The 25,900-nt window shown below is 44.9% G+C and overlaps 1 protein-coding gene across 24 annotated transcripts; it reads right to left on the bottom strand.

Annotated features, from left to right (window-relative positions):
- Nucleotides 1–1,524: 1,524 nt before the first annotated feature.
- On the bottom strand, nucleotides 1,525–25,168 carry LOC115847096 (zinc finger protein 568-like). Of its 24 annotated transcripts, none has more exons than XM_070043573.1 (9): nucleotides 24,985–25,168; nucleotides 24,540–24,657; nucleotides 19,842–19,978; nucleotides 19,047–19,263; nucleotides 16,884–17,105; nucleotides 15,646–15,688; nucleotides 8,842–9,309; nucleotides 8,460–8,555; nucleotides 1,527–5,996 (listed from the first exon to the last, which is right to left on the bottom strand). In XM_070043573.1, the coding sequence occupies exons 7-9, from the start codon at nucleotides 9,191–9,193 to the stop codon at nucleotides 4,900–4,902; spliced, it is 1,545 nt and encodes a 514-aa protein (XP_069899674.1). In that variant the 5' UTR covers nucleotides 9,194–9,309; nucleotides 15,646–15,688; nucleotides 16,884–17,105; nucleotides 19,047–19,263; nucleotides 19,842–19,978; nucleotides 24,540–24,657; nucleotides 24,985–25,168; the 3' UTR covers nucleotides 1,527–4,899. The 24 variants fall into 24 exon arrangements, with proteins under 24 accessions (XP_069899683.1, XP_069899674.1, XP_069899676.1 ...); XM_070043575.1 differs by having other exon boundaries at nucleotides 16,884–17,053; XM_070043576.1 differs by having other exon boundaries at nucleotides 16,884–17,019.
- Between the last annotated feature and the right edge of the window lie 732 nt (nucleotides 25,169–25,900).

Here is a 25,900-nt window from a genome sequence, read left to right as displayed (position 1 = left end):
TTGACATAATAAACTGCATTCGGAAAACTTGATAGCTCTGCTTGTACCCCCAAGGCCAGGGTCCCAGATTCCGTGAGGGGGAACTTTTCCTAAAAATGCCTCCTGAAGGGTCGGTCAGAAACTAGAAGTCTTAGAGCCAGATCAGTGCCGGTAAATACCGCCTACCTAACCTCCTGGCTGGAGAAACCACACGTCTATGAAAACTGATTCGAAGGCTGGGGAGAACTGATCTGTGCAGGCAACGTGGGACACCAGAATGACTATCAGCTGCCTCAGAAATCTCGTGAGTCTGTTTCTGTTTTGCAGATAAGTTCATTTGCATTATTTTTTAGATTCCACATATAAGCGATATCACATGGTATGTGTCTTTGTCTGGCTTACTTCACTTAGTATGATAATCTCTAGATTATAGAAAACAAACTTAGGGTTACCAATGGGGAAAGCGAGGGAGGGATAAATTAGGAGTTTGGGATTAACAGATACACACTACAATATAAAATAGGCAACGAACAAGGACCTACCGTATCGCACAAGGAACTATTCTCAATTTTTTTTAAATTTATTTTTGGCTGCGTTGGGTCTTCGTTGCTGCGCACGGGCTTTCTCTAGGTATGCGGGCTTAGTTGCTCCGCGGCATGTGGGATCTTCCCTGTCCAGGGCTTGAACCCGTGTCCCCTGCATTGACAGGCGGACTGTTAACCACTGCACCACCAGGGAAGTCCCTATACTCAATATTTTATAATAACCTATAAGGGAAAAGAATCTGAAAAAGGATAGATTCATAAGTATAACTGAATCACTTTGCTGTACACCTGAAACTAACAACATTGGAAACCAACTATACTTCAATTTAAAAAAGAAAGACAGGAGGAAGAGACCAAAAAAAAGAAAGAAATCTCATGAAAGGGGGTCTCTGTCCATCTGTCCGTGCCGTCTTAGTTCTTACCTTCTGCTTCTCCCTGAGGCCAGTGCTCGGGACCCTGAGGCACACAGGAAGCCCCCCGTCAATTCCTTCCCAAATCCTACAGCTATGAGGAAGTCCTCACTCAAGAGACACTTAGGGCTGGCAGTCTAACAGGCCTGGTAGCTGTGGTTGATTTGTTCCAGCGCATCTCCCGAGACCGGGTGAGGCCTGAGGGCCACCAGCAGTCCTGTTATCCACACTGTACATGATTGAGAGTGATGACCACAACCGAAGAAACCTTTGCATTTGACCGCCTGGTGGGGAGCCTTGGTGGGAGCTGTCAGGTTGCTGAGCACAGGTGGCTGCACCTGCTTTGGCGTTGAGGTAAGTCAGGGTAGAGGCCCAGCCTGCGTCTGCTGATGGTGGCCCTTCATCCCCAGGTTCCTTTAAAAGGTTATGCAGGGAATTCCCTGGCAGTGGTTAGGACTCCACGCTTCCACTGCAGGGGGCACGGGTTTGATCCCTGGTCGGGGAACTAGGATCCTGCACGGCGTGGCATTTTGGGTCTTCGGCCGAATTCTGTGGTGGGAAGTAGCAGCTCCGGGCCAGATTTAGACACTTTCAAAGGCTGACTGGCCCCTTTTCTCTCCCTCCTGCTGTACAAAGTCTTTCAAAATATTTTGAGTCTTGAGACGCATCAAGTTTCAAGTTTCAGTTTATTTATGTATTGAGAGATAATTGACACATAACATCCTATTGGTTTCAGGTAGTACAACACAATGATTCGCGACCTGTGTACATTGCGAAATGATCACCGTCATGACTGTAGTGAACATCACTTCATGTAATTGCCAAATTTTATTTTCTTGTGATAAGAACTTTCAAGATTCACTCACTCAGCAACTTTCGAAGATGCAATACAGTTCCAAGTTTCAGCTTCTAATTCTCTATTACCCGCCACGCTGACAACTGACTTGGCCTTGGGGATGTTACCATAAAGGTCTGCAGTGGAATCCCGGGCAGCCGGACTCATAGGCAGCTGCTTCCCCTCAGGGTGTCCCAATCAGCCTCACTGGGATCGGGCTCACCCCCACCAGCGCAGAGGCAGCAGGATCACCGGAGCTGGGACCTCGGAGCCTAGAACCAGTGCTTTGGTGAGTCGGTGGTGGCTGAGTGCTCATGGCAGGGTGCATCTCAGCCCTCACCTGCCCCGACAGGACCTTTTGGAAACCGGGGCCAAGTCTCCTAACAGTCAGCAGCTGGGTCTGTGCCTGGAGTGGGGAAGTACACCCAAAGTCTAACACCCACTGGGGGAGTTCACCCTCCACGGGGCAGCATCCTGTGGGAGACACAGCCACAGCCCGTTTGCCAGCCAAAGGCATTTCTCCACCAGCCAATTGCAAGACTCTACCATCCTGTTCCCAACTGTGAAGACTTCGTGAAATTAACACTTGTTAAGTGGAGCACAGGGTGCAGGACGATGAGTGGGTTCAGCAACAGACCACGGAGAAATCGAAATCGGCAAGTTTATTACTCACAGGGCCTGGACCAAGCACACAGCACACCGGGAGGGGCCCCGGGGGGGGGTCAAGGCGGAGTGCAGACAGGGACTGGACTTGGCACACATCCCTTTATTAGGGTCCACGGGGGAGTGCTCTGGGGTTTCTAGGTTAGGACCAGATTGATCAATCCAAACCCAAAGAGCAGGGTTTTGGTAAGCTCACGGGGGTCCTGGCTAAGGGGTGCGTAAAGCTTACAGGCACTGGGAGGCAGGTGAGCTACTGATCACAAGGGCTGCGGGGCAGTCACTCCAGGGACTTACATCTGCTTGTGGCCGAGCGGCTGCTATAGGGCATGTCCTTGCACGAGGGGCTTGTGTCAGCTTAAGGTTCCTGCAGCCATCTGACCAAACACGATGGATGAGGCAGCAATACTAGAGAGCAGCTTAGCTAGACTCTGGACGGATATACATCGAGTACATCTAGATGTGAACTTATTTTTAGTTATTCAGCTAGGCATATATTGCATGTCTATATATGCATATATATACACATATATTTCACACACATATGCATGTTAATGCACATCTTTTTTAAATCTGAGCCAATACATCTTTGAATATTTACTTTTCTTCCTTTTTTTCATTTTGTCTTTAAGGAGCTCCTGTTTGCTCTTCTCTCTGTTTTTTTGTTTTGTTTTTAGTATTTTTGGCCGTGCTTTGCAGCGTGCAGGATCTTAGTTCCCTGACCAGGGATCGAACCCGTGCCCCCTGCGGTGGAAGCTTGGAGTCTTAACCACTGGACGCCAGGGAAGTGCCTGCTCTTCTCATTTGTATGTCTCTTCCCCCATTCTTTCACATTTTCCACCTCTCTATATACTGAATTCTGTGAATTGGCTTATGGCTCTGCCTTCCTGTTCCCATTTTCTTCAGCTGAGTATAATCTGTTTGACATGTAGAATATTTTAACGTTGAGTTTTAAATTTCAGTGACTATATTTTTCATTTCTAGACACGCTATGTGGTTCTTTTTCCAAATAAGCCAGTTATCTTTCTTTGTGTCTGCTTTCATGCAGTTTTGATTTTTTTTCATCATTTTTCAAGACAGTCATTTTTATAGAATTTCAGATTTTTCTATCACCTTAAAAGACTTGAGGTTTTTATTTTGTTAAAATGTTGACTTTCTTCACATTTTATAATTCTAGATTATGACCTCATCTTGGGTTTGTATGTCAGAACCCTGGGAAACACAGGTTGAGGGTGTCTTTCTCCACGAATAGTTTGTGTTTGCTTCTGTAAAGTTGCTTCAAAGACCAGGACAAATTTCTATGTTAATTGTTCAGTTTTTCAACTGGGGCATGAGTAGAGCAAATTCACAATTCTAACTCGTAAGAGGTGCAGGTCACAGCTTGTGAATCATCAGGGTGAATTCTTTCCCTACCAGAGTCCAGGGAAAGACAGGCAAGCTTCCTGAGCAAATGAGCAGGTTTTTCTCTGGTCCATCCTTTCCCTATATGTACAGGCTTTTGAAATTTCTCAATGTATGAGGTATTTCAGTGCCAAGGCTTCTGCCTATAGCTTTTAACACCCAAGCTTCTGGGTAAACAAACCTACAGGGAAGCTTACAGCATCAACTCACACACTTTTCAGTTCCCTCTGGAACTGGCACCTGGAAACCTCACTGATTTTCTTGCAAGCTGAATTATGCATTTAAAAGAATGTCACCTGTTATTGTCCATAATTTCAAGTGGTTTACAGTGGAACATTTTTCACTTTAGGTGGTCCACTATACTGCCAGAAAAGGGAGTCCCAACCTTACTCATTTAACATGACTTATAAACTAGTTGATGGAGAGAGCTCAGGGGATGTCATGAAATTGCTGGTTTCCAGATCCAGGGGGGCTCTGTAATACTTGCCAGCAAACAAAAAAACAAATGGTGTGTGGTACGGTGTATGGACTTCCGGTTGAGTAGTAAATCCCAGTTATAACGTATATTAAAGACAAAAGGGTGTAATTTAGTGTGGAAACTTTTGATAGATGTCATCCTACATATTATGGTATCTGTGTCTACAAGTTCACAATTATGTTCAACTACAAATGCAGTTCAAAAATAAGTAAAATAAAATTCTGTTTATGTAGCATCTCCAGGAACATAGTCCCCGCATACCCCTGGCATTGTTCTGTGGCTTATTCAGTCTGTTATATTAATGGTTTAAATTATTCACTTACAGCTCAATAGCCACAGTTAATGTAGACACAGATACACTTCATAGTTAAGTTTAAGTTTATCCTATAAAAATAGATCTCTCTAGAGCATCATTACCCTTCTATCCTTAGTTTTAAGAGAATAAGCATTTCCTAGTTCTCCAAGTTGGTAGGAAGGTCTGCCCACAGTGGCATTGGACTTCTTGCTGAAGGATTTTCCATGTTCACAAAATCCACAGGGTTTTCATTCCTAGATGTGTTGGGAATTCCTGATGAAAACTTCTCTCTCACTTTATCCGTACAGTTTCTCCCTGGTGTGAATTCTGTGGTGTCTGATGAGGTTCGCCTTCTGGGAGAACGTTTTCCCACAGTCAGAGCATTCATAGGGCTTCTTGCCCATATGGGTTCTCTTGTGTATGATGAGGCAGGAGTTTTGGGAGAAAGCCTTTCCGCATTCGCTGCACTCGTAGGGTTTCTCTCCAGTGTGAGTCCTCTGGTGAAGGATGAGGTGTGACTTCTGGAAGAAGGCTTTCCCACACTGGCTGCAGCCATAGGGCTTCTCTCCTGTGTGGATTCTGTAGTGGATAATGAGGCATGACTTCCGGGAGAAAGATTTCCCACATTCTTCGCAGCCATAGGGTTTCTCTCCCGTGTGGGATCTGTGGTGTTCGATGAGACGTGACTTGTGGGAGAAGATTTTCTCACAGTCTGAACACTTATAAGGCTTCTCTCCAGCCAGAATGGCCTCGGGTATGGAGAGGCTTGTTTCTGGGGAGAGCCTTTTACCACATTTGCCATTTCCACCGGGTTTCTCGTCTGTGTGGTTTCCCGGATGTTTTTTGCTGAGGCAAACCTTCTCCTCCCTCAGGCCATCCCCCTGGTCATTGCATCCAGAGGACTTCTCATCCCTGTGGACTCTCTGATGGGTGATGATTTCTGATTTATGGGAGAAGCCTTTCCCACATTTGGTACATTTGTGGGGTTTCTCGTTACTGTCGGTTCTCTGATCAGCATTAAGGGCTTGGTCATGGCTTAAAGCATTTCTACATTGGTTACATTCACGTGGGTGTGCCCCAGAATGTGGAGTTTCCAGCTTAGAATAGAGAAATAAGTTCCCCTGTGCATCATATTCAAATCTCCTTCTTGCAAGGTACGCGTTAGGAGTAACGCCTGCATTACCCGGCAAGGCTGCTCCACATGACTCGCACTTAGGGACCTGTTGTCCTGAAGAAACGACGTTTGTGTTCTGACAGGTGTTTTTTTCGACTGTGTTACATGCGTTTTGCCCTTCTGTGGTCAATTTTTTCTTGTCTAGGAGTGCAGCTTGCTTCAAAAGTTTGTTTTGGTGTTCCCGTTGTCTCTCTACTTGGGTATCAACTTGCAAAACTTCTAGGGAAAAAAATAAATAAGGACACAAACGTGTTATCTTTCCAGGAGCACATCACAGAACTAAACTATTTCAGAAATGTTTGGAAGGAGGATTAACTTCGTGGTTTCAAACCTGATTGCCCAGATTAAATAATCATAATCATAATCCTACTACAAACACTTCCTACTCCCTTGGCTTCTGAAAAGAAAAAAAAAAAAAAAGAGAACTGATAACAGATAAAACCCTGACGGTGAATATATGTAAGCTCTGCTATTATCAAGTCCGCACATTAAATTGGGAAGAAGGTGAAAACACACACAAGAGAAAAACTAGAGGATAGTGGACTCAAGGCATTGATGTGCTGATGAACCAGGTCACCAAGAGAAAAAGAAAACCCGATCTGTGTCAATTACCAATCTCCATGGTGAAAGCATTCCCCAATGTGACCAATTTGAGGATGACGTCACAGAATGCAGAGCCAGAGGATTCTGCCACCATTGGCCATCACAGGCTGGTACTAGCTCCAGCATCCCTAGGTAAGGGGAAGGCATAATAAGGAGGCCCCATCAGGAGATAAGGGTATTTAGGAATTATGAACGAAGACTAAAGACAGACCAGCGTTTTCAGGGGACTCTAGGGAGAAGGGTGTTTAGGAAATAGGAGCAAAGGACTTGGGCTGAATGAAGTGTGAGTTCCCCTCACTTTATTCCTAGGTTGCAAATAGGCTTTTCTCTCACCTGCACTTCCTGTGCCCTTCCCACCTTAACTTCCCCTCCATTCTGTATATCAAATTAATTTTCTCAAAGCATCAAGTTCTTTAACTGTTACAGGAATTCTCCTAGAGTCAGAGGTCCATTCTGCAGCGGTTTATTCTCACGTGGATCTACGTGGTCTTTACGATGTCCAGTACATCGACACAAGAACCGCAGAACCGAATGCAAGCCATCCTTGCCCTGGGAAGATTCCCTGTTGTGTTCTGATTGCTCAGATGACCGTTTTTTTCATTTGGTTCCCTTAAAACCAAATCTGACCAACAACCCAACCCTACGTGTCCCCTTCCCATATGCCTGCAGATCAGCCCCTCCACTAAACCCATACTGACATTCCTTGGGCAAGTTGGTTTCCACAGCACTGTGGAATCTACTTGGAGAATCTTAACTGTCGAATTCTTCATCCTATGCTTAGATATTTATTTGCTTTTCCTTTACTTACATTTTAAACCACAAATACCCCGCTATTTCACCTTGGGCACTAATACCCAGTGGAACCATGAAAATTCCTGTGTTTAGAAATATTTATGTTCCCTGAGCCCCACTGCTGAATTCCTAAGAGACAAAATCAATGCCTCGTGATCTTCCCCAGCAGAATTTTCTGGGTTGGGACCCAGCCAGGGGGCATTTTTAAAGCTCCCCCAGTGAGTCTGGGGTACCCCCCTGATTAATAACAACTGCCCTGGGCTTCCCTGGTGGCGCAGTGGTTGAGAATCTGCCTGCCAATGCAGGGGACGCGGGTTCGAGCCCTGGCCCGGGAGGATCCCACATGCCGTGGAGCAATTAAGCCTGTGAGCCACAACTACTGAGCCCACGTGCCGCAACTAATGAAGCCCACGCACTTAGAGCTCCACAACAAGAGAGGCCACCGCAATGAGAAGCCCACACACCTCAATGAAGAGCAGCCCCTGCTCGCCGCAACTACAGAAAGGCCGCGCGTGCCAACGAAGACCCAACACAGCCAAAAATAAATAAATAAAATAATTAAAAAAAATAAAAAATAAAAAAAATAACAACTGCCCTGAACAGATGCTTGATAAAGGATCCTTGTCCTAGACAGTAGAGGGGGTTAGTCGATATATACTATGTGTGTCGTGCAGAAATAAAGATGAATAAAACAAAGGCTCAGCTCCCTGTGGGATCACACTGAGATGGGGGAAAAGCTTCAGTTATAACGTATCAGACAAAATGGGGACATGTTACATGGTCTTGAAAGAAGATGAATTTAAAGTCATATAAAAGGTAGAAAATAACTGTTTAAGGCATTGAAAGAAAAGACAACTAAAATAAAAATGAGTGACACAAAATAACACAGTTATTTTAAAATAGGACAAATCTATGAACCCCTGAAAGCATGAGAAAGCCTGTTTTATAACCATGGGGACAAGCGTAAGCCTGAAGATTCTAGAGAAAGACTGAGAAAGCAAGGTCTTAGAAGGGGGCAGTGGAATAGAATGAACGGATAAACTTTAAAAGAATATGTCTTTCTCTAAAATCCAGGGAAAGGAGAGTAATCATGCAGTGATGTGTGATGTATGCAGGTAGCAGGAATCATTTGGGCATTTCAAGGTCTTGAGTCAGATGTCCATAGCTGCTTGCAAAGATCCAAGGCTTTTAACACAGATGTGTGAAACAAAAATAATCTGAGGTTCTGCTTTGTGACCTCCTGGAATCTCATGTCCATTGTCCCCCTCCAGGCTGGTTCTCTCTCACCTGGAAAGCTCCATCTGAGGATCTCTTCCTCCTTCATCCACGGTTCTTGCCCCTGCTCCAACCTGGAGATCACAGCTGGTTTGGTGACTTGACACCCTATTCATAGGAAATAGTTACAAGATTTATGCTGAGCCACCTGGGCCATCCAAGGAAGCAGAAGGCTCAGACTGCCTAATGAACATTTACATCTCAGCCAAAGAATAGCTATTTCACTTGGGAGGAAAATTCACAAATAATCCAGGTGAGATGAGAACAAGACTTACTGATGGCTGAAACCCAAGGCCAAACATTTTTAGTACTTAACAGGGTCTTACGTAACAGAGAAAAGAAAGGAGCTCAGACATAAGCGGCGGGCAGGGGGGACACAGGAAGCCTTCCTCACCCACGGAGACCAGGTGGCTGTAGTTCTCCAGCATCACATCCCGGTACAGGGTCCTCTGCGTAGGGTCCAGCTGCTGCCACTCCTTACGGGTGAAGCCCACAGCCACGTCTCTGAATGATAACGACCCCTGGAACAGCACACTCCTGATTAAACTGGAGTGCTCAGCACAGAGTATTATGGCAAAGGTGTAGAGGAGATGGATCTTACCACCTTCGGAGGTCAGGTTTCCCCATGTTAAGTTATATAGGAAGCTTAGCATGCCCCTAACTTTGTACGACATTTCGTGGGAGAGAAAAAAAAAGATCATTAGAAAATATCTCACTTCTGGATCTCTATTCACCCATTCATCCATCCATCCATTCAGTGAGCAAGCATCTACGGAAGACCAGGTACGTCACTGGTGTTCTGCATGGTCCTTGAGGTTGAAAGCTCAATGCCACGTTGCTTCTGTTCTAGGGCATTTGTAGTCTGGTGGAGTGAGATGAATGTAAGAGACTGCTGTGTGGTAACAATACACTGAAGGCTATGACGGAAGTACATTTAAGTACAGAACAGACACAAAGAAGACAGCAGTCAAATTCAACATCCTGATGTCAAGTTAAGCCTCATTGGAGGTTACATGTCAGCAGAATCATGAAAAATAAATTGTTCTGATGTTTGAAGGATATTCCTATCAAGAGGCATGGCCTGAGCAAAGGCAAGGAAAATCTGGTAGGAACTGCAAATATATGACAGTAGGGAATGACAGTATAGAGTATAAGGGGAATGTGTGTGTGTGTGTGTGTGTGAGAGAGAGAGAGAGAGAGAGGTCAGATCATAGGACAAACAAAGGGTTTTTCATACATGCAATGGGGACTCCATCACAGTATTTAAGAAGGGGAGTTACCAAAGACAAACGGATGTGGAAGATCACTGCATCACTGAGGTGGGAAGCACTGGGAGGGAGAGAATGAATAAAATTCGGGTACAATTATAGGGAATTCTCTGGCAGCCCAGTGGTTAGGACTCCGTGTTTCCACTGCAGGGAGCACGGGTTGGGGAACTAAGATCCTGCAAGTCACATGGTGCAGCCAAAAAAATAATAATAATAAAAATAAAGTTCGGGTAAAATTATAATCATCAACATGTGATATGGTCAAAATTAAGGTGGCAACAAGAGGAAAGCAGAGAAAGGATTCCATGTACACAGAACAGGGCTTGGCTCCCCTTCCCTTTCACCCTCCTTTTCTCTCTCTCTGAATGAATTAAGGACCAAAATTACAATTTTAATTTATACTGAGTATTATATATATATATATACATATATATATATATAATGTTAGTGTGTAAATCATTTTAAATATTGGTTTAGAAGTTAAAAGGCTAAAGTGTAAGAATAATTATCTCAGATTTGTTAATGGAGACAATGTAAAAGGAAGTAAAATCTGTCATAACAAAGTGGAGGGGGGAGTAAAGTGCAGAGTTTCTGTATGCGATTGAAGTTAAGTTGTTATCAGGTTAAAACAGACTGTTAACACTATTAAATATTCAATGCAAGCCTCATGGTAACCACAACAAAATCTACAGTAGGTACACAAAAATAAAGAGAAAAAAAAGTATATCACTACCAAAACTATCCTCAAACCACAACAAAGAGAGGAAGAGATGAACAAGAGAACTACAAAACAGAAAACAATTAGCAAAATGGCAATAGTAAGTCCTTACCTATCAATAATTACTTTAAATATAAGTGAACTAAACTCCTCAAATTAAAACACATACTGTGGCCAAATGGATAAAAAAGCAAGACCCAACAATTTTCTGTCCACAGGAGACTCACTTTAGATATAAGGGCACATATTGGGTGAAGGGATGGAGAAAGATATTCCATGCAGATGGTAATCAAAAGAGAGCAGGTCTGGCTATACTTATATCAGACAAAATAGACTTTAAGTCAAAAACTATCACAAGAGACAAAGTCATATAATTATAAAAGGGTCCATTCAACAGGAAGATGTAACAATTATGTATGCACAGACCATCAAAGCACCTAACTATGTGAAGCAACGTGGACAAATCAGAAGAGAGAAATAGACAGCAACACAATAATAGTAGCAGACTTAAATACTCCATTCTCATCCAGACAGAAAACCAACAAGGAAAGAGCAGAACTGAACAACACTATAGACCAAATAGCCCTAAAAGATATATACAGAACATTCTACCCAACAGCAGCATAATATTCATTCTTCTCAAGAGCACACAGAACGTTCTCCAGGATGGATCATATGTTAGGACATAAAAGCAAATCTTAACAAATTTAAGAAGACTGAAATTATTCACAAAGCTAGAAATCAATAATAGTAATGAAAATGGGGAAAAATACATGGAAATTAAATAACCACACTCTTAAACACCATTGGGTCAAAGAAGAAATCAAAAAGGAAATTAGAAAATATCTCAAGACAAATGAAAATGAAAACATAACAAACCAAAACTTAGGAGACGTAGCAAAAGCAGCACTAAGAGGCAAGTTTATAGCAATAAACACCTACTTTTAAAAATAAGATACCAAATAAACAACCTAACTTTGCACCTTTAGAAAAAGAACAAACTAAGCCCAAATTAGCAGGGTTTTTTGAAAAGATAAAATTGAGAAACCCTTAGCTAGACTAAGGGGAAAAAAAGAGAAGACTGGAATATATAAGATGAGAAACGAAAGAGGAGACATTACAACTCATGCCACAGAAATAAAAAGGATCATAAGGACTATGATGAACAATTATACACCAACAAATTGGAAAACCTAGGAGAAATGGATACATTTCTAAAAAAAATACAACCTACTAATACTGAATCAAGAAGAAATAGAAAGCCTGAGCAGACCAGTAACAAATAAAGAGAATGAAGAAGTAACCAAAAAACTGTCAAACTGTCAACAAAGAAAAGCCCAGGAACTTTATGAGTGAATTCTACCGAAAATTCAAAGAAGAATTTGTACCAATCTTTCTTAAACTCTTCCAAAAAACAGAAGAGGGAATCCTTCCAAACTCATTCTGTGAGGCCAGCATCATCCTGATATCAAAACCAAAGATACCACAAGAAAACTCAGGCCAATATCCCTGATAAACACAGATGCAGAAATCCTCAACAAAAGACTAACACAGCAAATTCAACAGCACGTTCAAAGAATCATAAACCATGACCAAGTAGGATTTATCCCTGGGATGCAAGGATGGTTCAACATATGAAAACCAATCACTGTGATTCACTACATTAAGAGAATGAAGGATAAAAGTCACATAATCATCTCAACAGATGCATAAAAAGCATTTGACAAAATTCAACACCCTTTTATGATAAAAACTCTCAACAAATTAGGTATAGAAGGAACTTACCTCAACACAATAAAGGCCATTTATGAAAAGCCCACAGCTAACACCATACTCAATGGTGAAAAGCTGAAAGCTTTCCCTCTAAGTTCTGGAACAGGGCAAGGATGCCCACTCTTGCCTCTCCTATTCAACACAGTACTGGAAGTCCAGCCAGAGCAATTAGGCAAGAAAAAGAAATAAAAGGCATCCACATCAGAAATGAGGAAATAAAGGTATCTGTTTGCAGATGATGTTATCTTAGTGCAGGGCATCAAAGAGATGTCTATATTCCCATTTCATTGCAGCATTATTCACAATAACCCAAGAGATGGAAACAGCCCAAGTGTCCATCAGTGGGTGAATGGATAAAGAAAATGTGGTGTATATATATATATATATATATATATATATATATATTATATATATATATATATATATACATACACATACAATGAAATATTATTCAGCCATGAGAAAGAAAATCCCACCATTTGTGACAACATAAATGGACCTGAAGGACATTATGCTAAGTGAAATAAGCCGGACAAATACCACAATGATCTCACTCTTATGAGGAATCCCAAATAGTGAAATTCATAGAATTAGAGCGTAGCATGGTGGTTACCAGGGGCTGGGAGGAGGGGGAAACTGGAAGGTTGGTCAAAGGATTCAAAGTTTCAGATATGGACGATGAGAAACTTCTGGAGATCTACTGTGCGGCCTCATGCCTGTGTTTAACAATGCTGTATTGTATACCTAAAGATTTGCTAAGAGGATAGATCTTATGTTAAATGCTCCTACCTCAAAAGAAAAAAAGTTATAAAGGTGGGGGGAAGGGAATTTTTGGAGGCGATGGATAAGTTTATGGCCTTAACCGTGGTGATGGTTTCATGGGTGTACACTTATCTGTAAACTCATCAAATTGTGTACATGAAATATGTGCAGACTGAATGTCAACCTCAAAGTGGTTTAAAAAAATAAAAATTTCTAATAGTCACTTTTAAACAGTAAAAAAAAAAAAAAAAGAATTTTAATCTCTCTTTAACCTAATCTATCCAAGATATAATTTCAACATATCATAATTATTTTAAAATCACTGATATAGTTTTCATTCTTTTTTAATCATATCACATCTTCAAAACCTGGTGTGTATTTTCCACTTAAGGTACATCTCAATTCAGACACTATGTTCAGTTTCACTTTGCTGAAATGTAGTCCTATCAAAACAAAGTTGTGTTTCCTGAAAAAATATTTACTCTGATTCAGTTTTTAAATTGAAATGTAATTGAAAATTTCAGAACCACAGTCACATTAACCACACTTTGGATGCTCAGTATCTACCTGTGGCTACTGGCTACCGTGATGGACAATGCATGTCTAGAACACATCAATACTACTGGATTCCTTTGCTGGGAATTTGCTATTGGTAGATAAAACTACAGTTTGATCATTAAGGGCCCAGTTCTATGTCTGTCTGTCTGCCTGCATTCAGATCCCAGCTCCATCGCCTAATGGATTTTAACATCTCTAGCCTCAGTTTGTTCATCTGTAAAATGAGGGAAGGAGTTAATGGTAATATCTATCTCACAGGTTTATTCATGAAACAGTATACGAAAAACACAGAGACCGGCACATAAGTACTCAACAGATAGTTTTATAAGTTTTATTGTCATTATCTTTATCACACATAGCCATAACAGGGAGAAGCTCCCAGTGAGACTTGGTTTCCTACAAAACAAGAGTTTCCCCCAGAAGACACCAAATGAAACCTCCAGCTTCACATACAGGTCTGACAGCCTCATGTTGTGGTCAGCTCTCTCCTCTGAGGAGGCTGTGGTGTCACCACCTGGTTTTCAACCTCTCAGATTGGTCCTGTCCCAGATGTTCCTGGTATCAGATATCCAGATAGTTCTAGCTTTATTAAGCACAGACACTCCCATCAAGACAGGTCCCTACACCTGAAACTAACACAACACTGTAAGTCAACTATACTTCAATTAAAAAAAAAAAAGTGCCTGTAGATAGAGCATTCTGCAGCAAAAAAGACAGGTCCCTGAGCTCAAAACCAACACCCTGTGAATGCTTGCCTTCCTGGAGTGGACAGCTGCAACGTTTATCCACCAGGTCTCATCTTCCTCCGGGACTAACATCCTCCTTCCTCCCCACCCCAAGCACATGGTGCTCCTGGGAGCGCCCCTCTGCAGACCCAGCCCCTCAGCCCTCGAACTAAGCAGGACCAATCCCAGTCTTTCCCAAAGATCTTTCAAACTGGCCCTATGAAAGGAGACTTCGTCCCATTCTGCGGCAGAACTTGTCGATGTGAGAGCTGATGGCCACCCTATTTCCGGCCATACGGATGAAGTCAGCATGAGAAAAGGAGTCACAGAAACAGGGACAAGAGAACAAGAGAGACACCTGGTGAGATCTGGGTCCCTGGGCGGAACTCTCCCAGTCCCAGCTGCACGCCTGCTCTTCCCAGTTTGGGGTGCTGCCTAGATTTTTGTCTTTGTCCTCAACTAGCTCTAGCTGGGTTTCGCGCTCTTGTAACTTCCAGGATTCTGACCAGTGCACTTCAAGTTCATGCAACCCTAGAGCCCGGGGTAAAGAGGGAGGCCCTTTAGGAACAGAGGCATGTGAGGATGACCGGCTGACAGAACACAATGATATCATGATGTCTGAAGAAAGATAATGACGACCAGTGAGAAAGGACGCAAGGGAGGTCAAGGGCGATGGGTGAGGTCTAAGTCACGGAGAGAGAAGGAGGCAGGCGAGCTCGCACAATCTTCCCTCCTGCCCCTGCCGAAGACGGAAGCTTTGAGCTGTTTAAGCTCCATCTGTGTCAAAAATGATTATGAACAGCAGTTTGAAGAACATGCCACTCACTCGTTCCTCTAAATCATTCAGTGTTTTATCTAGGCCAGTGTGAACCGTAACACAGCTGTTTATGCAGACCTGAGTGTCTGGATTCCTCCAACAACTGTAATCACAGATTTCTGCACTGGCACAACATCCATTCTTTATACTGGGAAAAAAAAAAGTCACAGGAGATCTGCTGTTGTGTTTATTTGAATGTCGCTATCATTGAGGAACCTGCCTGCTATATCTCACGTATGAAGACCCATCACATAAATGTCTAAATATCCTAAAAAGCTTTATTCCCCCTGAGAAGGTGATATGCTTGTCCCAGACAACACAAGTCATATATGGGATGGAATCTGTCTTTTTAAAGTGCCGGGCATGTCAGGCATAAATTTAGAGAGCAGCTAATAAACTGCAGCAGCCTCTGTACTGCCCCCACCCTGCCTTTCCCATGGCCTTGATCGTCCGCTCTCTTCCTATTTTCACGGATCCTGATTTCTGTTTGCATTGCGTTTGATTGGATTAATTCTTACAGGCAACCTGAAATCCACGGTGAAACAAGAAGCGCAGTTGAAAGCAATGCCACACTCACCTGGCACATGGTCCTTCCTTGCTGGTCTGGGAAAAGCAGACACCTGTGGAGGCAGAGATTGGGGTGGGGGGAGAAGAGGACATGAGAGGCCAAGCTTGCCTCCAGCCTCAGAGTCAACTGCTCTAACACCCCAGGCACGGGGTGGCATGGGGGCTCCTCCCAAGAACCCCGTTTATCAGGGCAAAGCCCTCACCTCGGAATGTGATGGGGACCCAACTTTGAGGCTTGAACCTGAATTATTTTTCTACTTAATGAATACACATCCCTGAGTCGCAGTAATCAATGTGCAATTTACTACCCTCCCCTGCCACTACCCAGAAATTTAATTAATAGAAATTTATTCTGAAGAAACAGTCATGAGTTCGGGCAAAGATTTAGCGGCCAAGATATTTATTACAATCTGGTAAAACTCTGAAAAAACAGAAATAACTAAATATCCAACTATAGAGGACGAGTTAAATGAATATACCACAACCAAAGAGAAATAAACATCATGTAGCTAATAAAAATAAAACCATAGAAGACAATTTATTGATCGTATACTGGCAACTGAAAAAGGTGGTTGAAAACTATTTGATCTCACACACACACACGCACGCACACACACGCACACGCACGCGCACACGCACACGCACACACACGCGCGCACACACACGCGCGCACACACACGCACACGCACACGCGCGCGCACACACGCGCACGCGCACACGCACACACACACACGCACACACACGCACACACACACGCACACAGAATAGTCTCTGAAATGATGGAAGACAAAATGCAAGTAGTAGTTAGCGTTGCACAGTTGGATAATGCCCAATTTTACATTTTTTTCTTTGTACTTAGATGAATCTTCTAAGCTCTTCTATGACAAATGGGCATTTCATATATGATCATGCCTTTAAAATTATCATTTTAAAAATATCTGTAGCCTACTAATCTTCTAACCCAAAGCTTCTATCACCATTCCTGCCCCTGCTGTTGAGGAAATTCACAGGAAAATATAAAAATGGGTTCTAGAAGGTGGAGTCCATTCAATGGCACTTAGCTAAGGCAACTGGAGGTCTATTAACCTGGGGCGCTCAGTTCTATCCGTGGATCCTGCTAAGTTTTGTTTGCTTCTCCTCTCGTAGTTGTAGTTTCTCGACAGTAAATTTTATTATTAAGACCTGTTCTGGGCTGAACTGTGCTCATCTCTGCCCAGGAAGTGGTCCCGTTCTGGCTCTGCCACTTACCAAATATGGGACAAGATCTGATGACTTCTCCTGAGCCCTCCTCCTTTCCTCATTTTCCCAGGGAACCGGAACACGAAGGTTCAGGAGCAAATTTACTGTGGCTGGAAGCATCAACTGGACCCCACACCTATCTCTCCTGAATAGACACGAGGTTGGTCCTAGGTAAGTTCCTACTCAGGACAGAGACACACTGGAGTTTGATCCAAGAATTCTGCAGAGACACTAAAACTCTAGAATTACAGAAACTCCATAAAGAATTCTGAGGGTGTCTTTTTTAAAAAAATTGGAGGCTACCTAAGTGCTTAAAAATAAGAGATTGGTTAATAAATTATGATACAATTAAAGCATGCCAAGCTATGAATCAACTTAAAATATTATAAATATTTGACATGGAATGATCTTCCAACAACACCAGCAAGTGAAAAAAGCAGGATACATAGCATATGACTCACAGATGCGTAACAGGAGAATGGATGGGATTTTTTCCCACGTGCCTGGAAATTTCAGCTAAATCCCAAACACCCCAAGTTCTAAGGAGGAGCTTCCAGACACACCCTAACAGATTCCTTCCTTTGGGGGAGGGAATTATCGAAGGAGAGCTGTCTGTTGAGCAAGTGTACCGTGGGCTTGCCTCCCGTCCTAGTCGGGGATTGCTCCCCTTGCAAGCCAAGAGGGGGTGTGCTCCAAGAAAACTGTTCATGGGTGCTGGAGGGAGCCTGGAAAAAGGGAGAACTACAGCCCCAGGCTGGCGTATGTCCAGCTGCAGAAGCTCCCCAGAGGGGGGCTCCTTTGAATGTTTAGGGCATGCAGGAACCCAGAAACAGGAGTCAGCTCTCCAGCTGACGAATTCAGAAGTCAGAGGCTCCCCACGGCAGCCAGGGGAAGGGAGGGCGCAGGAGCGGAAGCCAGCTGCACGTTTGCTGGATCAAGGATGGGAGGGTTCTCGGGGGAGCCAAGTGGATGGTGGGGAAGCTAAGTGGGCTTAAAGCCCTACTGCAGGGGTGCTGATGAAGCAGGCTGCTGGCAGGGTGAAGAGAGCTGGTCCTGAGGGGCAGGACCACTGAGCCAAGAGCATGGAGGTCTGCAGAGAGCCACTGCGGGTGTCCCAGGCTGGGCACCCCGACAAAGGGCCATCACATGGCCTCCTGCAGAGTTGAGGGCAGCCAGCACTAGGCAGGTGAGAGCTACAAATAACACCAAGCAGGGGAAAATCTGAGCTATTTTTTCCTCTACTCTCCCCTCCTCATACCCTGACCCTGGAGGAGAAAGGAGGGAATCCAGTGAGAAGGAAGAGTCAAGGAGCAGAGACAGAACAGATCACATGCCCTTCCCATGGCGAGGCCCCAGACCTCTGGCTCCACATGGGGCAGGGAGAAGCTGGAGACTGGACATGAGAGTAAGATGTTCACAGACAGCTGGCAACTGAGAGGGGCCTATTCTATTATAACCTGAAGTGACCCAACAGCTATGGGGTTCCCTGAGATAGCATCCTGGAGGGGAAGTACAATGGGTTGAATTGTGTTCCCCCAAAAGCTCTGTCGAAGGTTTAGCCCCCAGGACCTCAGAACATGACCTTACTTAGTAAGAGGGTCCTTGCAGACGATCAAGTGAAAATGAGGTCACTGGGGTGGATCTTAACGCAATATGGCTGTGTCCTTATGAAAAGGGGAAATTTAGACACAGAGACAGAGGTCAGGGTGATGCAGCAGAAACCACGGAGTGCCAGCAGAGCTCCGGAAGCTCGGGGAGAGGCCTGGAGCAGGTCCTCCCTCGTGGCCTCAGAGGAACCAAGCCTGCCCACACCCTGATCTCAGACTTCCAGCCTCCTGAACTGTGTGAGACTCAGTTTCTGTTGTGTAAGCCACTCAGTCTGTGGTACTTGTGATGGCGGCCCCAGGAAGCTAATACGGGAAGGCGGGCCCAACAGCGTGGCTCAAAAACAGTGGTCTGTGACCCTCTACTCCATCTCCTGCTTCATCGTCATGGAATGGGTTTTCATAAACATGTAAAGAAAAAACTTCTATAGAAAACACGCAAAATGTTAGCAATGGTTACCTTCACACGGCAGGATTTGTTTTCCACATTTTCTAATTTTTTCAACAGTAAACGTGCTCATTGTTTAATACTTAAGTATGGCATAAAAATATACATATATCATCTTACTGGGTTCTCTCTCCATGACCTCCTATCAGAGTCCTGCCCCTGGAGGAGAGGAAATCCGTGAGAAGGTCTGAAGGGGTGGAGGGTGGGGAGGGGCGGGGCTTAGCGATGAGGGCCCCGCCCAGCCTCCTCCGGACAGGAGCCCTGGGGGCTAGTGCTGGCTCGGCCTCTAGTAAGCTGGGTGGCTCTGAACACCTCTCTCACGCCCATTTTCTTTCGTCTTTAACAGGAGAAGGAAAAACGAAATACTCTTAGGTTAAGGAAGCAACGTCTGGGCCTTGACTCAACTAGAAGGGGGGTGGGGTTAGAGGTCACTAGAAGTCAGATGCGGAGGTGACAGTGGGATGGGAGGAGCTACACATCTAGCTGGATGGACAGCAGAGAATGAGAGTAAACGTGAATGAGTGGAGAGGAATTGGTGGTTGGGGGGTTCACCCTCAGAGCCATGGGGGTCCCTTCCCTGCTAGTTCATGCTTCTCACGCCCTAAAGCAAGAGACCACCCCCTCTCCTCCTACCAAACCTTCCCCTAAATCAAGTCCTAGATGATCCCCTAAGGCAATGACATCACCCCAATTCTGCCTGCAAAGCGGGTCCCGGGCTGTTGTAGGGGCACTTTTCGGGGGGCTGCCCCAGATTGTGAGCCTCCAACTTCAGCCCTAAGCTACGGAGCGGGATGAGAGAGGGATCCCCCTTGCCAAGGAGATGGCTGCTCCCCGGGTCACCTTCCTTACGCCTGGGATTTGAGGACCGGGACCTATTCTGATGGACACAGCTCTGCTCTCCCGCTGAGGACTTACCGTCAGCTGGAGGCTCAGCTCCGGCCTCCGAGACTCTGCAGGTAGAAGCGGGTAGAAAGAAGCTTGAATATGCAGACAGGACAGAGCCGCCCTGGCTACAGTCCGATTCTAAGCCTTTGCAAAGACACTAAGAAAACCTGCAAATAAATAGACGACATAGTGAGACTCGGGTCAAAATATCGGCAGGACACTTTACCTCTGAGTTGGAAACGGATGGGGGTCAGAGGGGGAGTCTGGAAGAACGAAAGCCCAAGAAGGAGCCGGTGCATCGTCTCTGGCTTTGAAGACAGACGTGAGTGTGAGAAGATGCTGAGACAGGCCCTCAGCCGACAGTGGGCAGGGACGCAGGGGCCTCCGACCTAAACGGCCAGAAACTCACTTCCCCTGACCCCGAACTCCTGGAGCGGACTCTCCCCCGGAGCGCCGGAGAAGAGGCCGCACCGTCCAGTGCCTTGATTTTAGCCTTAGAGACCCGAGCAGAGAGCGTGGCCATCCCACTGGGACGTCTGGCCTCCGAGCTGTGAGCTGCTTTAAACAACTAAATGTGTGGTGATTTGTTTGTTATACAGATATAGAGGAAGAACACAGACAGGGCGGAGCTGGAGACCACGTGGAGACTCCCTGGGTAGTGAAGGCCTACAGGAGGGGAGTGGCTGCCATTGCTGGAAACGCGAGAAGCCCCATCCTTCCCGAAATTTCTCTCCTGAGGAACAAAAGCCCTGTGTTGCTGGGGGAAGGTTAGCAAAACCCTGTTGCTCCCAGAGCACCGGTAAGACCCACGGCATGTGGCAGGAAAAAGAAACAAACACACACTATCCCCATGGGAGAGGGGCAGACATAGGTCCTGGGCTCAGACTTTTAGAGCCGCCAACCTCGCGGGGAGGGGCAGCATCCCCAAGACCCCAGGACCCTCCTGAGACTGAGACACAAAGAGCACCCTGCCCCTCCTCCAGCAGGCCAGCCAGCACCGAGGAGCAGGCGGGAGTGCCAGCAGGAGGAGAGTCAAGGGGCATCGGGGGGGCGGGGGGGGGGGAGGGAAGCCGCCCACGAAGCGGGGACCAGCAACCAGCCGGCTCCAAGCACAGAGCCACGCCAGCCGAGGCTGACAGTAACCATAGCGACAACAAATGCCAGCCTTGCGCAGCTGGCAACTGCTGACCAGTCTTGTCGCAACCAAACTCCTGCACTCCCAGCTCCGCACGCTGAAACGGCCCAGCAGAAGTCTCCCACACACAATGCGTGGCATTCATTTTAAAAATTCGGAGACAGACAAAAAACAAGAAAGAACGACCCACTGGAAGGAGACAAAGCAATGACCAGAAATCAACTCGATCTTAGGTCCGTGTCCCCAGCAAATGTACACGATGCGTATGCAGCTCAAATGCACCTGAACACTGACGCGACGCAACAAGGGGAAACTGACAAATCGTCAATCACAGCAAAAAGAGTTTAGTATATACTTTTAGAAATGAAGATCTAAGATACAAAAAAAAACCCAGTAAGAATATATAAGATGTGAATAACAATTTAAAAGCTTGACCTACTGGATCAGACAGAAGAATGAACTCAATAGTTAGAGAAATATACATTTTTTAAAGTGCATCTGATACAGTTATAAAATTGACAAGCTAAAAAATAAACCTAAACCCATCTTTTAAAAATCAATACTGCATAGATGCCACTCTCTAAACCAAAAAGTAATAAAATCAGAAAATAAAAAGAATGCAAAAATATTTACAACGACTACAAAACTAGTACATACCAAAACTGGTAGACACTTACAAACACATACTTCAAGGAAAATTATAGCCCTAAGATAGGCATTAAATTAAAACTGGAAATTAATGACATTCAATGCAGGAGGCTAGCACAGAAAAAAATAAACTCAAAAGACGTAAAAAAAAAGACAAGTATGAGAAGAAATTTTAAAAGAAATAATTAAGCAGATTTAAAAAAAAATTCTGCCACAAATATATTACCTGAATCTAATCATGATGTAACACCAGACAAACCTAAACTGAGGAATGTTCTATAATAACCGGCCTGTATTCTTCAATAACGTCAATGTTATTAAAGACAATGAAAGATTGGGAAACTGTTCCAGAGTAAAGGAAACTAAAGAGATGTGGGGGGGGAATGCAATGCATGATCCTGGATTTTCTTTAGCTAGAAAAATTATTATTGAGACAGCTAGTAAAATGTGACTAAGATCTGTGGGTTAGACAATGGTATTGCATCGATGTTAATCTCCTGATTTTGATCATTATACTGTGGTTGTGTGACAGAATGCCATTGTTTTTGGGAAATGCACATTGAAGTATTTACACACACACACACACACACACACACACACACACACACACACATATATATGTATAGCGGGGGGAGGAAAAGCAGGATAAAGCTAACTGTATTAGCAATGAGCCAAAGATGGCCCCTGGGTGGTTTATTTCTTCACAGCAGACTGAGACCAATAGCTCAAAAGACCAGCAGCCCCAAACTCAAATGTCAACACATGTGAATGTTTTAAACACAGTCCAACTATCAGCACATTTTTAGTCATTTAGAAGCTGCATGCTTTACCCACCCTGTGAAACCACACCCAGTTTCTGATAGCTATAAACCATGTGGCTATAAAGACCCCAAGTGGCTTTGACCCAGAGATACCCCCCGGGGTTCCCTCATCCTCCTCTCTTCTGGGAAGTGGCCCCTGGGCCCCAGCCTCTGGGTGGGCTCATGCTGCAAGAGGCCCCTTTCTCCCTCATGCACGCGTAAATAATCTTTGCATGTGTTCCTGCCACTTCATGTTTACATCTTTTTCCTTAACTGGCCCTGAAATCCATCCAGTTCCTGGAACCCCCTATACAAATGTGGTAAAATGTTAGCATTTGGGGAATGTAGATGAAAGGTATTTAGGAATTCTTTGCACCATTCTACTATTATGAGTTTTCTGTAATTCTGAAATTGTGCCCAAAATGAAAAATTAAAAAGAAAAAACTAAATTCAATTCTTGGAAAGGATTTATTACAACTAATAAAAGAGTTGTTTTGTATTTTAAACTAATGAAATAGACTAACTTCAGGCAGGACTGATCAAGAAAACAAGAAAAGGCAAAAAAGAAACAATTTTTGGACATGAAAAAGGAGACAATTACAGATATACTGGAGTTTTCTTTTAATTATGAGACTATTATAAATAATGCCATTACGTTGAAATTAAATTGGACAACTTTCCAGAAAAATATAAATTAATCAAATTAACAAAGCAATAGAAAACCAAATAAACTACAGAACATTAAGTGAAATGGATCCCTACTCAAAAATATACCCATCAAAGAAACATTAGGTCCAATCAAATTCCATTCAAAATTTTTGCAATGTGCACAAGGCAAAACCGATTTGTATCTAGACAATACACTAAAAATAAATAAGAAAAAAATCCAAAAGAAATACAGGCGAAGGTGATGAATATACAACACAAGCGTATATACTGTTTATGGCTACATTCATATTTGTAAGTAAAACAAAACATGAAAGGATACATAGCAATTTCAGAAGTTACCTCTGAGTGAGAAGAAGGAAAATCCAATAGGGAGGGTGCAAAAAGCCTTCAAGTATTTATGAGGTTTTAGTTCTTCAGAAAATCTGAAGCAAATAAACCTTTAACATTTGCTCAGTCTAGATGATAAGCACAAAGGTTTCTTTCTTTTTCTACTTTGCATGCTGCATTTGAGATATTTCCTAATATAACTTGTTATAAATAGTAGGAAAAAATATATATATAGAACTATGGATTGCAGTAGGGGAAACTCCTTCAATAAAACCCAAGTTCAAGGCATAATGGAAAAACCTGATACATTTGACCTTATCAAGATTTAAAACTACAGTACCAGTTTCAGTTTTTTCCCACAGCTCAAATCTGTCCCAACTTGAACAAAAAAGAATCAAAGACAGACAAATCCTCCATCATTTCTGCATCACTTCCCACCCTCACGTTGCTCTCTTTCTTCACCAACTGCCTTAAAAGAACAGACTACACTGAACTTTCTCTGTCTGCAAACAGATGCGCTCACACTACCCCACCTTCACTCCCGAGACCCGGCGCCGCTACGGCTTCACAAATCTGAGATATGACGCCTCTACTCTTCTCTCACTACCTTATTCAGCTGCTCATACATTCCGACCAAAAAACAAGTATAATCGCACCAATGCCTTGCTTAAAACACTTCAGGCACCAACAGGACCCAGTCCACACCCCCTAAGCTAGCTTGATCTGCTCCCTCACCACCTCAGGGCTACTCCAGAGCGCGGAATCCAGCCGTACCCCCTCGGTTTAAGCCTCTTACCTTTGTATATGCGGCTCCCTCCGCTTGGAATACCCTTTTGCCCCCTTCCACCTACGCAGACCCTATTTAAGTCTGATCTTTAGCCCCGCCTCCCCCAGTAGGAACCGACCTCCCTCCCAGGATGTCCATTCATCCAGTAGAGATAACTACCAGGGCACGCATACCCTGAGGGCCCTCATCTGTTTACAGGACTGACATCTCCATAGGACCCCAGCCACGGATGCCACCGGTGCTTCCCCAGGGGCTGACCCAGACACTCTAAAGGCTAGTCAGATGAATACTGACACTGTAGACCCCTGAAATAACAATCGTTTCACAAACTTCCTTAATTGCCCTCATAGCTCAGAGCCTACCCTTGGCTGGATGTAAGGTCCGCAGGAGGGAGGGAGGGTTGGAGAGAAGGGGGGCCTTTCCTCAGCAGTTCCCTCCTCACCCACAGGAGGTCTGGACGCCTGAGTGGAGTTCAGGGACCTGCGTGAGCAGAGAAGCTCCAGGTCAAAGGTCAGAAACAAATCCACCGTCGGGAAAAAGGGGTGACCATTCGCGGGAGAGCTAGTCCCCCGCTCCTTGAGGCCAAGGCTATCACTGGGTACCCTGCGGTAGCCCCCTGTGGATGGTGGGCTCAGAAGAGGCTGAGCTGTGGGAGGTCAGAGAAGCAGTGAGACCCAGTCAGCCTGCGGCCCCCAGCCCACACCAGACAGAAACCCTGACCCTCCGCAGAAGACGTCAGACGGAGCCGCCCACCCAGACCCCCCCCCCGGACCCCCCGCACAGAGCACCCCCCCTCCTAGCGCCCGCCTGGCTATGCAGCCGTGGATTCCGCCACACGTGCCCTCCCTACAGCCGGGAGCCGAGGGAACCACCAGTCCGAGGTGCCGCGGAGACCTCAGAACCGGCAAGGTCCGAGGTGCTGGACGCCGTAATACCAGACTGGGGTCCGGAAGTGCGCAGATCACACTCGGACACCCCTGCACTGCGTAGGCGCCCCTGGATTGGGGTGGAACTACAACTCCCGGCAGCCTCTGCGGCAAGGCACTTCCGGTCAGCCAGAGGCGCTTCCGGCCACGGGGGGCTGGCGTGGGCGGGCACGCGTGGCAACGTGGATTGGCAAGGAGGTGTCTCCTTTGGCAGCCCCGGTGGACCTGCAGGCAGGCCATGAACACACCATCTTCATGGTGTTGCCGGGCCGGCAGTGGCCCTGGTGGTTTCCCGCCGCATCTGATCCGATCTGTTCCCATCCCGGCGCCATTTTGAGTGGCAGGTTATGGGCTCCCCAGTCTTGAAAGTCCAACCTGGTCTTAGCTGTAGGCCTTGTCCCAGAAAGTCTGCTCTCTGAGGGGCTCCATGTCGGACGCGTTATTTTGTAAAAAATGCCTGGCCTTCAGCCCTCATGACAATCCCCGAAATAGGTTTTGTTAGCCCCGTTTTGGGGTAGAGGAATCAGAAGCAGCCTTTCTCAATATTTTTACTCTGGAGGCACCCTTGAAATGATTATCAGGTGTCAGGGAACACTTGCCTAAGTATTATGTCTGCAGCTCATGATAGAATATGGCAATATATATATGCATACACACATATGAGATGCCGAATATATGAACTGGACAGTGGCCAGACCACATATAAAAGCAGAACTGTGGGGACTTCACTGGCGGTCCAGTGGTTAAGACTCCAAGCTTCCGATGCAGGAGGCGGGGGTTCCATCCCTGGTGGGGGA

This window comes from Globicephala melas, chromosome 15, assembly GCF_963455315.2.
Source record: "Globicephala melas chromosome 15, mGloMel1.2, whole genome shotgun sequence".
In the NCBI taxonomy this organism is placed as follows: Eukaryota; Metazoa; Chordata; class Mammalia; order Artiodactyla; family Delphinidae; genus Globicephala; species Globicephala melas.
This window is presented reverse-complemented; position numbering and strand designations above follow the sequence as displayed.